Source organism: Poecilia reticulata, chromosome 3 (assembly GCF_904066995.2).
Source record: "Poecilia reticulata chromosome 3, P_reticulata-male-v2, whole genome shotgun sequence".
Lineage (NCBI taxonomy): Eukaryota > Metazoa > Chordata > Actinopteri > Cyprinodontiformes > Poeciliidae > Poecilia > Poecilia reticulata.
The window spans coordinates 31,448,329-31,466,035 of NC_088832.1; the positions used below are offsets into that span (position 1 = coordinate 31,448,329).

General features: G+C 40.7%; 1 protein-coding gene across 3 annotated transcripts in view; it reads left to right on the plus strand.

Moving 5' to 3' along the window:
* The first annotated feature begins 524 nt into the window (after positions 1-524).
* Positions 525-17,707, plus strand: part of lrp4 (low density lipoprotein receptor-related protein 4) — a 111,812-nt gene continuing 94,629 nt past the window's right edge. Inside the window, exon 1 of one of the 3 annotated variants that reach the window (XM_017304055.2) lies at positions 525-912. In XM_017304055.2, the coding sequence (XP_017159544.1) occupies positions 852-912 (61 nt within the window). In that variant the 5' untranslated portion in view covers positions 525-851. The remainder of the gene's footprint in view (positions 913-17,707) is intronic. The other 2 variants (XM_017304054.2, XM_008405945.3) reach the window with 2 other exon arrangements.

The window sequence follows — 17,707 nt, forward strand, 5'->3', positions numbered from 1 at the left end:
TTGTGTAAATTTGCGGGATGAATGACTGTGTAATGACCTCATCTTCTAGTCATTATTCTCCACTATAAAAACCGCCACTCTGTCATTTGCCTCCATTTACTTACGTGAGAACAAAAAAGTTTTTTATGCTCCACTTCTTCTCCTTTTCAACCTTCATTGTGCAAAAAACCAAAGAAAGTAAGAGAAGAAGTTTGCAGAGCAGACAGGCTGTTTATTTATGCCTCTGATGCTCTGCTGTGCTTTCTGCGAACCACCAGCGTTTTAAAAGACGTAATTTAACAAATGACACAAGAGCAGAGATTTTGGACGAGCCCATTTTGTAAGGGACAGGGGAACACAGACAGGCATGAAATGAGACATGACTTAGAAAAACACGACACTAAACCACTTTCATATATATTCCCTTATTTCACAGCTTTCTAAAGTTAACCACTCCCTACTGCTGTTGATGTATTACAATGTTAGCTCTCATTTACTTCATTAGCTAGTTCAACTACCCTCCCGGCTCCATGGTGGTACAGCCCTCGGCTCCTATTGGTATCCACACCGTCGGGAACGAGTGCACAACATGCTGGAGACCGTGGCCGCGCCGCTCCTCTCAGAGTTAACTTTTTAATCCCGGTTTTGTTGCTTTATCACTAGAGAGGAGGAGGCGGAGGAGGTCGAGGAGACAGACGGGGAGAAAAAGTCAGTCATGCCAAGAGGTTAGGGTGAGAGCCGGGGGAGCGTCTTCTTGTGAAAGAAGCCCGTCGGTATTTGTTTGTGTTGAGGGGGGACAGAATAAAGGGAGAAGAGGGGGAAGCAGGGGGTCGAGAAGCCCGGAGAAGAGCGAGAGAAAAGTGGGGTGCAAGATGCAGCTGGCCGCGGTGCTGTGGGGCGTCCTGGCAACTTTGTTCCTCAGCCAGAGTCCAGGTAAGAGAGTCCGAGAGGCGACGCAGCGACGCGGGCTTCAAACTGCATGTGAGCGTGTTTTGGAAGAGGTGGACAGAAATGAATATTTTTAAAACTGTGAATTGGACTGTTTGTGGCACTTTCAGATAATTAGATCCAACAACACTTAACTTCTTCCCGTACTGGGGACACTGGGTTGGTGAAATGTGTTTGATTTCTCCCTTTACAAGGTATTTTCACAACCAAAAATGCGCAGGTCAGATTATAGACTTTCAGTTTTGTGTATGAATGTTAATATGACTTGCAAAATGCATTCATTTTTTTTTTTGTTAGCTTCAACACTTTGATTTATTGTAATCTTTTTGCATTTGATTGTGCCAGCGCTGTAGCCCAATGCTAGACCACAACAGTACATTCCAAGTTTTGCGCAGAATTTCCCGCATTTGAGCGCATTATATTTTGATAAAACGAGTTTCTGGTGTGTGGAATCTGCATCCAGTCTACTCCAGCATGGGAGGTGTGTGCGTATGCCAGTGTGCTGTCAGATCTTCGTCCCGAGGCTGATTTTTACCAGCACAAGCTGATGTAGGAATAAATTATCCCTTCCTAAATCGGGCAGAATGCCTTTGCTTGACTTACTTTCATAGATGCTGGAAATGAGGCGTCAGATGCAGGAAGTCCAAGATTTTCACATTGTTTTTGTGTGTTTTCTATGAGCTAGAAAGTTCTGAGCACTACTTTGAGTACCCTCTCCCAGGGAAAAGGGGGGGGGACTCATGAGATTAATCTCTCATAAACCTTTTGTGCTTTCATTGCAGGTGGAGAGATGTGTTTATCTCTGATAGCTTAGATCTTGTGCCCCAACCCCCTTTAGTAGCACTTGTCAGAAGTATGAGGGTTTTCCACCACCCCTTGTCCAATGTTTCTCCAACACCTTGTGTTTACAACATGTTAGAACAGCCGCTGGAATGCGAGGACTCACTGCTTTTCCCAAACACACACACACACACACACACACACACACACACACACACATAGAGACCGGGCTTAGCATTATTATACACATGGATGCCCGGTGCCGTGCTCTCTGACACATCATGAAGATTTACCTGACAGCCAAGCCAAAATTACACCTGTAATTATCTGGTTAGATCTCAAAAGGAGGTTGGAGCAAATGTGACATCTCCTAAATGTCACCAGAACACCGTCTTCAAAATGTCACCCAGATAGGAGTCAATATCTCAACTGGAAACAAAAGGTACGATGGATGAGCCACATCCTATTAATAGTTGGGCTTTTCATCTTTTTTTTTTCAAATGTAGTTATTAATGTCCCGCTCCCCAAACGCACACACGCACACACCAACCCCTCGTTATCTGGGGCTGGGAGCCGTGCTGGTTTGATTATAGTCTTGTTCTGTCATAAAGCAATTAAGTCTGCCGGGCGTGTGTCATGTATCAAACACGTCTTTGTCTGTTGTCTCTGATTGCGATAGGTCACCGCTGGCATTTTAAGTGGAGGATAAATTGTATAGCTACAGTGAATGTCTCTGTTTATGTGATGACCGCAGATAGATGGTGTTCACCTTTAATTTTAAAATTATGATCTTGAAGTTTGCCATGTTTCTGGCCAACTTATTCACGCTGATCATCTGTTTTCTACAGCGTGAGGTACTTTCTAAGTATTTAACTTAATAAAAAGGAAAAATGTTGTTTGGCTTAAAGGATGAAAAACAAGAGTAATACCATAATTTTAGAGTTGCCTTTTCTAAATGGCAACATTAAAGTCAGCTGCTGGTTCCATTTGACTGGACATAGCCTGAAGCTATAATTTATTTAACTGTGTTTGTTTGTGTGTGTGTGTTTGTGTGGTGTTCATGACTAATATGTGTGTGAGGTCAAAATGCTTTCTCAGCCAAGTCCACTGGCCTTGCAGTAATAGGCTGAGTTGGACTAATGGCATGTTGGCAAGTGTGTTACACAGTTTAATGGTGTGCTGTGGGACGGTGCTTCTCCTCACCCTCTCCTGTGATTCCCACAGGGGCCCCTGTTCATTCACTGATCGGCTATTGATTGGAGTGCCAGGTGTTTGTCCCAAAGAAGACATTCCATGCTTTGCATTTTCAAGAAAGCATGTCAGAAATTAGTTTTGATATCTTACAAAAGGTGTAAAAGGTACAATTTACACAATAATGCTTGAACTGTAGAATAAGATGTAACACAAAAGAAAAACAGAAATGTTAATTTAAATACAAAATATCTCCTTTCTCTCTTCCTGATCTAAGAGTCCTGGAATTGGATATTTGGCCTAAACTCGGTGTCCTAAACAGAGACATAAGTGAAATAAGACCATCTTTGCATAACATGTTCTTTGACGTCTTTTTGCAGCTTTTTCTGTAAAAGATTTGTCGTAATTGCTGGTAAACGGCAAGAAACTGATCGAAAACCTTTTGGTAAGGTCAAAAACGGAAGAACAAGGTACCAACTCACTCTACGACCCTTAACTTGCATTTGATGATGTAAATTGAATGAGGAAAAAAAATACTTGATTTGTAGTTTTTGCACCTATAACTACACTAGATATTGACTGACTGTTGGAGTGAACAAGATGCAACATCTTGTCCTTGTAGAATTAAGTTTCAAGCTAAGTGGCTTGGAGAGGGCAGACTGAAGTTTGATCTTTGGTTCAGGTTGCTTCCACCTGCTGTGCCCTTTCCTGCTTGCTATACCCTCTCTTTGGATTGATTAGTCCCCTGACGATACACGGTCTAAAACAGTCTCACACCAGTGTTTTTTTTTTTTTTTCCTGAACATCCAGGCATGGTTGTGCATACACAGCAAGCTTCAGAATGTAAATTTATGACTTTGTCTTGCAGAAATGCTCCAAGCCACATTTAATAAAGTATCCTCAGAGTAATTGTGTTGATATTAATAGTGTTGCAAGGTTGACATTTATGACTAACCCAGTCCACAGAGAGATTTGTTACACTCTTTGTATTGTTTTTGGTGCAGATCCATCTAGGGCACAGTATTTCTCTCTCATGGGGATATGTTGACCTGGAGGTTGTAGCTATGGCTAGTTTCTATAAAACAAGTTTTTCCTTTCTCTTTTTTTTGAATCTGATTGTTTTGGCACATGTGCGTGTTCACCTTTCATTCTGGCTTCCTAGCCTATGTTAAGGAGTTTTAGGGGGCTTAAGAGGTGAAAAAAGCCCAGATTTATTGGGATGTGTAAGACTTAAGCTCCTGTGTTGGGAGGGTATAAATGTTCTGTACCCTCTTCTAGTCTTGATGGTTAGGTTGGCATTGGCCAGGCTGTTGCTTACGCCAGAGGACGGGGGAACAGGCCACCCGATACCCCCGCTGTGCTTTGTGTGTCTCTTCAGAAGGGATGGAATTGCACCTCCAAGGTAGCAGTGGAGGTAACTATGATTACTTGATTTCCACCCCCGCTCTCCCTCTAACATTCTCTGATGGATAAATGTCAGACCTCAGACCTCTACCCTCCTCGTGTTCCTCTAAATCACCTGGCCATCACTCTGCAAGTCAGGCTTTCTCTGTCAGAGACCCCTGGGCGTGCTTTCTTCTTCTGGATTGTTTCTGGTTTCAGAACATGAATCTGCGGCCCCAGGGCGTATTTCAATTATGCTCACTGCTCTAATATCTGTCACAGATGTCAGCTTTCAGTGCACACAGCAAACAGACAAACAAAGTTAACCACCATCAGCTTGTACTTTGGAGAACAATTGTTCTCATTGTAACATAGATGAGCCACCAGTAGAAATGCTTGCCAAAGTTTAATTTTATCATCCTCCTCAGGCTAGTTACAAACAAGATGAAAATACACATTTGTCATTAGTTCTTGTGCCTTCCAAGGTAATTGGAAAGGAAATTTAAAATGTTAAGATCCTTAATCCTTGTCAAAAGTAAGTTACTGTGTATTTTTAAAAGTCTCTCCAGGGACAACAAATGAAAGTGACTCCTCTGGGGAGTCACAGGATTAGTTTTTCCCTGGATAACCTGAAATTTAGTTCATTGGTTGCTCTGGCTACGGTTATGTGGAAGGTCGCTGATGCTCCCAGAGGTGGTGGCCAGAGGTGCGCATGACGGTCAATGTTGTGCATGAAAGTCTCTGAACGTGTAAACCCAACAACACAATTCGCTTCAGAGTCAGAGTTTATTTAAAAATTTAGCTTCGGTTGAATAATAATAAAAAAAGCAAAGATTTGCCATAATTCTTGTAGTTTACTAGTGGTCATGCATCATATTGGTGGCCCATCAGAGGATTGGTAGTGAAATGGAGTCCTGTCCTTTTTCCACACCAAGTACTGTCATTCTGAGCTCCTTGGGGGTTGCAGATTATTGGAAACTGTAATAAACTCTGGTTCTCCGTCTCAGCGGGGGCCTGCTGTGGAGGACAGAAAGATAAGCAGGTCTGGAGACTCGCTGTCTGAGCACACCAGTGGAGGGGGGAGCAGGGACACAAAGGCATTTTGAAGGACACACTCAGGTAGAGATCCATAGTAACTTAATTGTTCATTAGGGCATCTCCTCACTTTGTGACTAAAGAGGAAAGCTTCACCTGGGACATTCCATAAAACGGGGGCATATCTGCAAGAGGACGATCAGGGGATTGTTGAGATAAAGGGCCTCTTTCCGTCCCCAGTGTGGTTTTAGTCGTAAAAAAATAAGCCACTTATTCTCTTTGTTGTCTCAGCTTGAAATAAAGACATCACAGGATCGTATTTGAGGACAAAGATAATGTTTTTATGACAGAAGTGTTTGAATGGCTATTGTTTGAACTGAGAGATGAGGGCAATTTGCAGCATACTCAACTTTTTTTGTTATTGTTTTGGGGAGTAACTGTCTACAATTAGTTTTTGTAAATGAATGTCCATCTGACTCTTTTGTACCAGTGCAATCTAATTTTATTATGTAGCTCTGATTTAAAATGTGCATTCAGTGTGATTATGTTCATAGAGACAAAACTTGTTCTCTTTTTTTATCATTCAGAAGGAAGGCAACTTGTTTTCGTAATCAAATGAAATGTGAATATGAACATTCTCAGATAACCTGCTTTAAAACAGCAAGAGGTCTCAGTACTGTTAGACATATTAGCTTTATTGGTAGTGGAGTGCAACAGGAGAAGCTTTAGACGTGTTGTGAGCAAACTAATAACCCTGATATCACAGCAGATGAAACACGGTGCTGGCAGCATCATGCTGTTCCTTAGTTGTGAGAGGGAAGCGGGTCAGAGTTCACTATAGAGAAATAAACAGCAGTGTCAGAGAGGGTATCATAGTTTTTTTGTTTATTTGTTTTTTTTTGCTAATTGAAGTCAGTTTTTGTTTGAGAATAAGTTTATTAATTAAACTTACTCTTGCAGCTATACGAGTGGCTTTGGATCATCTGTTAAGAACATTAATTAACGGGCTTATCTTGATAAGCATGTTAATAATTAAGAAGCGAGGACTTCATAAGACTTCTCTGTTTTTGGTATTTGCAGATACTCTGTGTTTTTAGCAAACAGGGTCACGCCTGCTGCTGTTTAACTCCTGTTAACCTGAATTGTTATCAAGGAACTGATTCAATGCAATAGACGGCTAGGATCACACTGTACCTTGTTTTTTCTTAATTCAAGTTCGACGTAGAGCCTGTGATGTGCCTATTGTTTTGGAACGATGAATAACATTTTATCTGAACTGCCTTTCTTTCCCCCTAATCACAGAAGAGCAACTTAAAACTGTAATATTCCAAACAAAGTTACCAGATTGTCTGTGGTTGCCAAGCTCTGTGCTCTCATCCTGTTTTGCTTTGGCAGTCCTTCGTGCTACCTTTCATAAGTAGTGAGGTGGAATATGAATTTTCTCTCTCTATCCCAGCACAGCAGCTTTTTTTCATTTACGAGTCTAAAATAATACTCCTAAGTGGACAATCCATACCTCAAATCTTTGGTAAATAATTCTTCCCTGTTTTTTTCTACACTAATTCACTTCAGCACATTTATTGCTTACAGAAAGATATAAATAAACTCTCGTTTTGGAAATGCGCTCTCAGCACTACCGACTCTGTTCTTGAGTGATAAATTGCCGTCTGCTAAATCTTACAAACGTAATTTTTCTGACATTTAAAAAAAAAACAAAAAAACTCACCACTTCTAATGAGCTTTTGCAAATAGGCACGAGTAGATTAAAGCTGCTTAAAATGTTTAGTGGTCTTGGTCCATTCATGGAGTATGCGGAGAGACTTGCTCTTCCCATTAAAGGCAACAGAGAAGCAACATTTGCTAAATCTGCTTGCACTGTTTTCCGTTAACGCCTTTGTTCTCATCCCTGATTGTCGAGTGTTGACAGAAGCAGATTTGCTGAAAGTTCAAGATTCAAATAGCTGCAGCCAGAGAAAGACATGTTTCTTCATTAATTGGATAAAGCTTAATTCAGTACACTCTGAGGAGGTTATGGACAAAATGGGTTTGTGTGTGCATATATGGTTTTTACTCGATTGGGTGGCAGCTTGCAAACAGACTGCTATTAGCGGAGCCTCGTTGAAGGCAGGGGATGAGGCTTTTTTCTGCTAATTGATGTCAGAGCTGTTGCTCTCTTTTTGTTTGTCTACAGAAGAGTCGTCCTAAGCCCACCAACGCTGAATTAATATGGCACATGCATAAAGATGTCCTCTCCTTTCTCTAAGTAAATGATAATCTGGATTTAAGTAGCTCACAACTGCTGCTAAGCATGAAACAGTTGTGAACTTGCCAAAAAAAGGCATCAAAAGAATGAGTCAGACCAATTTTAGAGCCGTCCCAATGAAAATATTTAACAATGTGTGAGGCTAACTCTCATTTGATAAACCTTAAGATGTGGTAAGGGCTGTGTTTGGGGTTCAGAACAGCTGATATGAGTCAACTGAGTTTTCATTTTTTTTATTTTTTTTTGTCATCTGAATTGGGAGTATTGTGACTCATAGAATCCTCAATGGAGCTCTGATGCTACACACAATTCACCATGGCAACTGGCGAGGAAAAGAAGGTCGTCCTACTTCAGCCCGCCGGTGTTAGAAGTCGTGATACATTCTTATGGCGAGTATGAGCACAGGGGGAGGAAAAGAGGGAGAAATAAAGCAAGCAGACCGACGTGGCAAATGAAAACTATTGATGTGGGAAAGGGCTCTATCCCAAGTTTGAAGTCAGTAGTCTATTTATATAACATTTACCCAACTGGCCTTTGCTCAGGATTCCACCACACTCTGGTTTTAAACATAGTTGATGACTTTGACTAAGGAACTACTTCAATCTGCTAATTATTTAGGTCATGGTTTTAGTTTTAGTATGCTTTCACAGGTTTAAATGGTGCAGTAAGAGATTTAAAACATCTTATTAATGTGTGATAAATGTCAAATTGCCTTTAAAATATTGAATAAAACAATACAAGAAAAGTGAGCCCTTGTCTCATAGCAGTTTTAGGTTTGGCAGGGAGACATCTTGACAATGTTAACTTCTGTTTTTGCAGATTAATTATCGTGGAAGCATGGAATACATTTGTTGCAAACGCTTTTGCTCAGATGAATTTAACCAGTGATTCACATCACAAAGCATATTTATGTTTTAACATTACAAAGAACTGGCCTGGTTAAGATCCAAACATAAATCCAGTTCATAATAATTATAAAAAAAATAATTTAATTCTCTCCTAATAACATAAAATGGGTTCTGCCTTACTAAAAAAAACTTTTTAAATCACTTTCCATTTTTTGTTCATTTTAACCCAGTCATGCTGTCTCTGCAAAATCAATGCCAAATTTCTGAATATATTTTTCACATAGCCGTTCCTACCTTCTTTAGTGGTTTTTGTTTTGCATTCAGAGGTTTATCTCCTTTTTCTTTTATATCAGTCCAGATGCCTTCTCAAACCAGCCTGGCCACCTTCTCTGTTCATCTGTGGGAGGGTTTCACATGGGGGCTTGCAGCTGTCTCCCAGATTACCTCCAAAAGGTGACTGAATGAAGGCTTTCAACATACCAGCATGCACAAACGGCCTGCACAGCCACAGGCCAGGGTTAGGAACACACACTCACAGCTTCCATCTCCAGCTCCAGATAAGATTAGAATGTGATATGATTTGAAAGAGACCCCACACACTCTTAGATTTCTGCACTTGCTTACCAGCACACTTGTGAGTCTCGAGCAGTAAATTAAATAACCGTCTGTGTGCGCAGTAGCATGAAATGAATTGTCCTTGTTGTGTTCACGCAAACTATAGAAACGAATCTATTGGGTCTGAATGTTTTAGAAAAAAATAACATAAAAGACAAGCTACAATTTAGTTTGAATCCATTGTTAAGCTACACTCTAATACAATTTTTTTTGGTGCATTGCACTCTTTGATACAACAGCTGAAAGAAGTGTGTTAGATCAGTGTCACGTTTTCCTCCCACACCTCACTGGGGTTCTACAACTGCAGGGAAGCACCTGCTGAAGATCTGATGTCCCCCTGGCTGTTGAAACCAGTAGGAGGTAAGCTGCTGCACCGTGGAGTTGAATTCACATCGCCGAAACATAATCTCATGCCCACAGAACGGATTCCTGAATGTGACTCTGACGTCCAAAGGTTACAGTGCCTCTCACATGTTTGGCAATGCTGATGACAACGTTGGGGAGGATAACTGGAAACTTTTTGCTATAATTGGACCCATGTGTAGTTCAGCATTCCTACGTACAACAACGTATCAATTAAACGTAATGTATTCATTATGTTGCCGCAAAAATGTACACGTTTTTAAAGCCTGTAGATGGCATTGCATCTTCTTTATTGTTTTGCTAACAAAATCAGGATTTTTTTTTTTCGTTCAAACAAATATCGCTTCAAATCTACAAAAGTGTTAGTAAATTGTCTCTATCACAATAAATGATGCTGTTTGCAAAGAACTCACAGAAAACGATAACTATTTTAGCGAAAACCAGTAGAGTCAGCATGGTGAGATTTGAAAAAGTCAGCATTAAAAAAAGTACAGGATGGTTTTTAAATAAAATGTGAAATTTTATTGATGGACTACACCCATAGGCCTATCAGATAGCAAAGAGGATATGTATCAGGCTGCCAAAGATTTAATCTATAGATCCACTTGATTATGTGGTAATGTCCAAAAATACAATAAACTACTCTTCTTTTAAGACAGATGATGAAAGCAGAGGGGACATGGTTTTGTGATGAATTATATGAATCCTCTCATTCCGCTTGTGCTTCTTTATGACAGACTGATCGTCTTCATAATTTCTCTGTTTACTCATCTAGATTTGGGTTTGTGATTTGTACATGATGTGAATTTTTATCTTCTCTTTTTGTGTCTGATTGCCATTGTTTACAAGAGTTTGGAAACTTTATTTTTCTTAAAAAAAATACATTTGGCATCGCTAAGCTAACTGGTTATCGCTATGTTTTGCCAGTCCTGTTTTCTGACACACTGTTGGATGCTGATCTTAACAACTTAAACTTAGCCAAAACAATGGCTAATATTACCTTTTGCTATATTGCATTATGCTAAGATGATGCATCAAACTTCTGACATATCTAACTTCAAAAATGAGCTACTCGGGTAATGCAGTATTTTCTATTTTTATGTTTTTGTCACTGTTTCTTTTCACTTCATAATATAAGTACTTTCATGCGAGGCATGTAGCTTCCGGTCTTCTTGTGCTTGACACATGTTCTCAATGGGCTCACTGAAATCTACTTATTAATTACTCAAGATGTGTTTGGCCTTTTAAAATATTAGCCTTCTACTAAATTCTGCCTTAAACTCGTGTTTTTAGAGCAGCATGGAAAGGACTCCCTCAACAGCCTCTGGATAAACTCTCAAACATTCAATGTTCAACTTGGTTTTTATAGTAAACTGATAATATGATGCATTTCTAATGGACAATGTAACAAACTACAGCTGTATGAAGTCTTCCTACTTTTTACTCACATAGTGATTTACATTTAGATCGGGCCACAGTGGGGCAGCTGAGCCTTCCGTGGGTTTTTTTTTATATTCTGCCCTTCTAGAGTGTCATCTCTTACTGACGTGCATTGATGTCACCTGAAAGTGTGAGAGCAGAAACCTGACTCTCCACATACACACTCCAGATTCAGAGTTTCACTGCTATGTTGCAGGTGAAGCACTTTTCTGTGCTATTTCTTCTATAATGTCTATTTATGCTTGAAAACGGCATATTTCATCCCTTGGTGTCAGAAAACCTACGGATCTTTCATACTTTGATACGTACAGTTTACACTTCCCTTGTTAAATTTTAAAGTTTTTGTGAAGTTTTCCACATTTAATTGTGCATAGTTGATTAAGCCACTGTGTAATCCCAGTCCTTAACTTTTGGATTTCCTGTGACGTTGTCGCTTTTCAACGACTTTTGACTGGGTGCTATTATGCTTTTGCCTTTGCTTTGATTTTATTACACTTTTTACATACTTCTCAACTCTCTTGGAATAATAATTGCTGTTATGAGCAATAAGCACAAACTGAAAGGGAAATGGTCATGAAGATCATAAAACGGGCCATTTGAGCTAATTCTTCCCCCCTGTTATTTTCTCTACATTATCCTCGATCAGTCTCCCCAGACCCAGGAGGCTGTAACTCAGCTACTTCTGCAATGAGGGAAATGAAGGTGGTGGTTGTGGGGGTCTTTATTAAACAAACAGCGAGGAGCTTTGGAGGCCCCATTGAGGCCTGGAGCTGGAATGGGGAAGCAGCTGAAAGCGCTGTACTTTCTAATGAACTTGAGTGTCCCATAGAAGCGGGGCCTTTTCACAGAAGCCAAGGAGGACAAAGTGTCAAAACAAGCCCAGCTCCTCTTCGCTCAGAGGGGCTAAACGCCGCCTTTTGACTCTGTGGAGTGTGGGCATCTGAAGGGGAGGCCATGAGGAGAAAGGAGAGGGAGGCAGAATGTACTTGTTGAAACAATGGCCTCTTAAATCAAGCACCCCTCCTTGCCTCTCTTCTTCTCCTTAGCTCCTCTGCTCCCACCTCCCTAAGCCCTCCTTGTATTGCCTCGGCTCCCAATTAGACCAACTCTGGAACAAGCGGTTGAAAGCCTCGTATATTGCGGCGCCTCAAAGGAGATGTTTTGGAGTTGTGTCTGTGTTGCAGTGTTGCCTCCATGAAAGGTTTTAGTATTCAGAAGAGACTCCTGTTTGGCCTTCTCAGAGCTCTCAATCTGCCACTGGGGGACTTGTGTACCATCATGTCCTCTCCTTTCGCCGCCTTTTTCTTCCTCGCTTTTTTAAATCTTTTTCCTTTCTGTTTTTCTCCACCCCCTCCATTCCACATCTCCAGCTTTTCGTCCCATTCTCAGCCAAAACTCTTTCTTCTGTTTGTGACCCCTCTATTCCTCCTCCATGCTTGGCTGCTCGCAGGGACCGGGACTGGAGCCGTGCATGGCCGGGCCCGGGCGCTCGCTGCTGCCTCCCTCCCTTTCGTTGTTTAGCCATGGATGAAAAGCGGAGACAAATATGTCTGTGGTTCAAAGTCCATCCCAGCAATTACAGTCACTGATTAAAGAGCTGGCCTACACACAGGCAGCTATGTATAATACTACAGCTCCCACTCAGTGTTTCATAATGGCACCTTCAGAATAGATTTGAGCTCTGAGCCCGATAGTGACCCAGGTTTGGTTGAATACACTATTTGCAGTGCAATTATCAAGAGTCAATACCATAAAACCACACATTTATGGTTTTAAATTTATTATAAGTAGCAGATCAAACAATTGATAAACTGATATTAGACCTGAACTCAGAAGTGATTTTAAAACTAAACATGAAGTGGGGCCACACATTTAAAAACAAATTATCTTTTATGTCCATGCTGTTGAATTTGAATGCTCACTTTAAGCCACAATGTTACATGCAGAGATGTATAGTTGTCACTTCAACCGCAGATGCCATTCAATTCATAAAGTGGTGAATTGAATGCCATCTGCTCAAAAGACAGGAGGAGGAAAGAATGAATTGATTTCACACCGGGATGTCATTGCAGTTTTTGTGTCCTGTTCATTCTTGAGAGAAAAATGATCCATATTAAGAAAACAACAACTTTTGGCAGATTCAGATTTTTGAAAAATAAACTTTGGTTTTGTTGTTATTGTGCATATAATCTGACTAATTTGTTTTTCTCTGTATGTCTGGCATCACCCTTTGAGTGGAGGTCTTGTCACTGTCTGAGCGCGGCCACAGAAAACCTGGGCTGGATGATCCTCTGAGTCCCAGCTAGAGCTGGAAAGCATACGGTCATCACACTATCAGTTTGTGCAATATTTATTTCGCAAAGGACTGCATTGACTGCAATAATTGTTGTCTAATGTATTATAAACTTGCATTTTACATGCTAATGTAATGTAATAGCCGGTTGGACCATCTCAAGGCAGCAGGTTCTCAAACTGGACACAAATGACATTGGAAGCACAGATGAGATGGAGAAGGAATAAGAAAATTAGAACTTATTGCAATTGATGTAGTTATTACAATATTTACTAATGTTCTCACCATTGTAAGATGTTCTAATATTTTGTAGTCTTATCCATAGCGAGCCGATGCATATGGCAAAACCCAAAGCTTTACAGGTGTTTTATTTGACCGGACTTAAAAGTGGACCAGGCGGTAAGAATCAGGCTGGATAGTAAATAGAAATCTTTTTACTTTTTGGCGCTAGAATTTCAAGTGATGCATAGTTGGTGGTAGGAAGATCTTTTTTGTTTGGTCATGTGAGAGTGATAGTGATGCAGCGCAGCATTATGGGAGCTTAAATGAAACACAACAAGGTGTTGGGTATTATATATAAAATATTGGATATCGATATCTGCTAAAATGTTCTTAATAGTTTTGCGTAAATAGTTATCCTTGATCAGACCTAATTTTTAAAATAATGGTTTATTAGATTTCTGCACAACTTGCCAACTTGACGATGAGAAAATTCAGATGTGATTCAGTTGTGGTTCACATGGAACACAACTAAAACACTTTGGAAACCTGCCACTGACTTGTACAACTGAACTTTAAATGTTTGCATACAAACCAAACTACAACAAGCTAATTCCCCTCTCCATGTCTTGTATATGGAGAAGCGGTTGAAGTGTTTATGTGGATACAACAACATGTGAAATATATTGATACTGTTTAAGAGAAGGATGAGTTCAGAGTAGACCCACTGAATTTGGTGGATGAAAAGCGGAGACAAATATGTCTGTGGTTCAAACATTTAAAAACGTTAAATATGCAGAGCTAATATTAAGGTTCAGGGATTCATAAATGCATCACGTATAAAGAAGCTGATGTACAGATGATTTCCTCTGCATTGCAACAGCCTCTCACCCAAACAACTTTGGTGCAGCATTTTCTTTGAGTCTTTTGTTATAAACCTGTTGAGCTGGATGTGAATTGGATCACATGGGTCTTAAAAAAGCAAAGGAGGTGCACACTTATTAAAGCAACAGACAAAAGCAACATTTTAGCATTTAAGAGACAAAGTTTCATTCTTTTTTTAAATGGTAAGAAAACAGGAGGGTCAATGAAAGAGCATAGAGAGTAACAAGGTAAAGAGGATGAATAATGAGTGCCTCGGTGACTTTGCCTCAGGACTGTTGCAGCCACTCCCAGAGGCCAGATTTATTCTTCAGACCCAGAGGCAAAACTGAAGACAATGATATCGACAACATAACTCCACAAAAGGAACCAGGAGACTCATCTCCATGGTCAGACGTGAATCGAAGCTGGCAACAAAAATATTCCACTAAGAGCCTGCATTAATTAGGTCAGCATGATTTTCCTCTTTTGTTGCTTGGTGCTTGATCCATGAGGTTTCTATTCTAAGAAGCACCTACTTAAGTTATTGCATTGGCCAACTGGAGATTAATCCAACTATGCTGCGCAATGTCCGCTGCTTCACATCGCCCTAATTCTAATTTATTTTAGAGAACCTGATTTAGTTCAGCACTGGCCCACAGAGGTTACTCTGAAAGATGCTCACCTCTTTTTTATTTTTATGTATAGGGGACAGTATAATTCCATTTGGACACAATTATTGTAATTGATGGGGTGTGGGGGGCGTTGTGGTTTTCTTAAACAGAGTACCACACTACTTCTGCATTAAAGGGATTATTTTGTTGCTGACTCTTGGATAAACTTCATCAATAATTGTAAATCATGCCCCGGTTCAGTGTTGCTCAGATGCAACAAAGGAACAAATCCCTGCTGCATTTGAAGCAGCCTGTTGGCTGAGTTTGAAAGTGATTAGGAGGGAACATGCATTAATGTTTTTGTCCAGACATGGATGGCTGGTGCCGCTTGTAGATCTTATCCAGGTGTTGGCCTGGGAGGGAGAGGAAATCTGGAGAGAGGTTTAATCCGACCCAGGTCTGAAAGCCAGGATGTGGGTTGGAGCACCAGGTTAGGCTGTTAAAAGGCCCTGACCCGATTCTTTAAAAGGCCCTTTCATTCATATTCCTTTGTCATGTACAATCATTTATTGCATCGTCGCAATATAATCGCTTTCCGCGCTATTAAAGAGTTATAAAACTTTATTTAGAATTGAACGTCTCAAATCATTATTCTGAAATCTCAAAAAGTTGTATTACTCATATTTGTGAAGTCAGAAGGAACTGATAAATGGCTTTAAAATCATTCACTGACAGATTTGCGTTTCGTTTCAGTTATGACAAGTTTCCTTTGCACATCTAGAAACCAGAATATTGATAATTTCTCTTTTATAAAATGGCTTACTCAATTGGATTGTAGGATCGCGGCTTGTTTTTTTAATGACATTGCTTGAAGAATTCACGTGTGATTTTAATTGCATTTGTATTTAATTGAAACACTGCAATGCCGAAATAGAATTTTCAACATTAGTAGAAATAGTTTTGCTTGTCCAAAAAAACAAAAACAAAAAACAAAGATTTTCTCTCATTTGTAATGGAAATGCAGCTGGTATCTGCATTTTTTTGTTTTGTTTACACCGCATTGATTCAGTGATTATGGCTCTTTTTCTGTATAATTTAACGGCCTTTCTGACTACCCATCTTTCTGCATTGCTGTATCAGATTGATTGCTCTAACCTTGGCAGTCAGAGACAAGGGTGGGACACACTCTTATTAAGTGTAGTTGCTTCAGATGTTATTTATTCAACCAGAAAGCTGTGTGGGCTCATTTAAGAGAGCGGTTAAAGAGGCTCAAGGCTTTTCCTCCTCCTCATGCCCTTCCATTATTCACATCGACAATATGCTTACCTTTAGGGTCATAGTTAGGCATGAATAGATTTTTCTAACCCCTCCTTGCCTCTCTTCTTGCTGTGCATCCAGTTGAGGGTCATCTGTCAGGAGCAATGCAGTAATTCACTACTTATTTAGTAGATGGGCTGAATGAGAGATGAGTTTTCATTTGAGAGCAGGAAAGGAGAGGTCATGACTCACGACTTCCTGATATCAGAGGTGTCTCCCTCTTGTACTTTCATAGTCAGTCATAGTAAATCCCTGACAGGTGTTGGAGCTTAAATGTGTCTCTTTCATGCTCCATGCATTTGGTTTCCTTCAGTTGTGTGTGCCTTTATGTCGCGGGTGTGTGTATCTATGTCAGACAGTTGCCAGGATGCTGTCAAGTTGCCCGGCAGTTGCGGCAGAAGTCAGAAATAAAAAAGGGTTCAGCTGGCGCCTGTAACAGCCTATCATGCTGTACTCTGATATGAGCCTCTGGCAGCGTGCCACCAACCCAACACACACACACTGAGCATGGGTAGCGACTCAACTGACCCTGTTGATTGCAACAAATGCACACATGCACTTCAAAGGAAGTACAAAGGCATCTTCCTGTGCTGATCCTCTTCCTCTTTTTCTGACGCTCTTGAAGCTGGCACCACTGGCACTGCTGTCTTTCCCTGAGGGTTAAGTTAGACGCTGTCATCAAAGTGATTGGTGCCAGCCGGTGTCTAATTGGATTTAATGTTGGCACTTTGGCTGAGCAAAATTGATTCATGAGTAGGACCTGGCAGTCCAGCCGGCTCTGCTCTGCTCTGCGCTGCGCAGCCCGGCTTTGTTCTGCTGTTTGCTTCCCCTCACTTCTTAACAGTGCTGTGAGTATCTGTAAATACACTTAGAATTATGTGTGCGTTTCAGATTTTATGGCCCCTCTAAGTCTAATAAGCATATTAAGTCAGTCTTTTAAGTATTTTATTGACTTAACTTTCTTTTTTTTTTTTAGATTGGACAGTTTGTTTATTCTGTGTCTTTTAAAGAGAAATTCAAACCAACTTGGAGCTACATCTATTGGAAATAAATCTGAAGCACCATTCTAGTGTTTTCCTCTGAAAACTGAAGGTCAGATATGGCAACCAACTTGGAAACTCCCCCAACCTTTCTCTCAGTGACGGGTGTAGAGTGTCAGCACCCTGTCCCACCTCCTCCTCTCATCAGCAGGGCTTTTTATGAAGACTATTCTTAGCTGAGGAGTGTGTGTGTTCATCACTACACTCCTTCACTGCTCTTTTTGAAAGCGCTCACCCCCCTCCTCGCATCAGGTGACTTGTTGCGCCTCGGAGGAGGGCGCAGAGGTCATGTGCATTCAGGATACACAAACACCTGTCTGGCTATTTAGGCAGCATGGAAGCAGCTTTGGAATGCAAACACATCTACCCCCTTACCCTTGAACTGCTTCTGAACTCTTGTTTGCATTCAGGAAAGGAGTTATAGCTGGGGTAACGGGTGGATGGATGTGACCGTCGTCATTTTCCTTCTGATGCCGTGAAACAGCTGGCATGTTTTTCAATATGGACTGCGTGTCTCA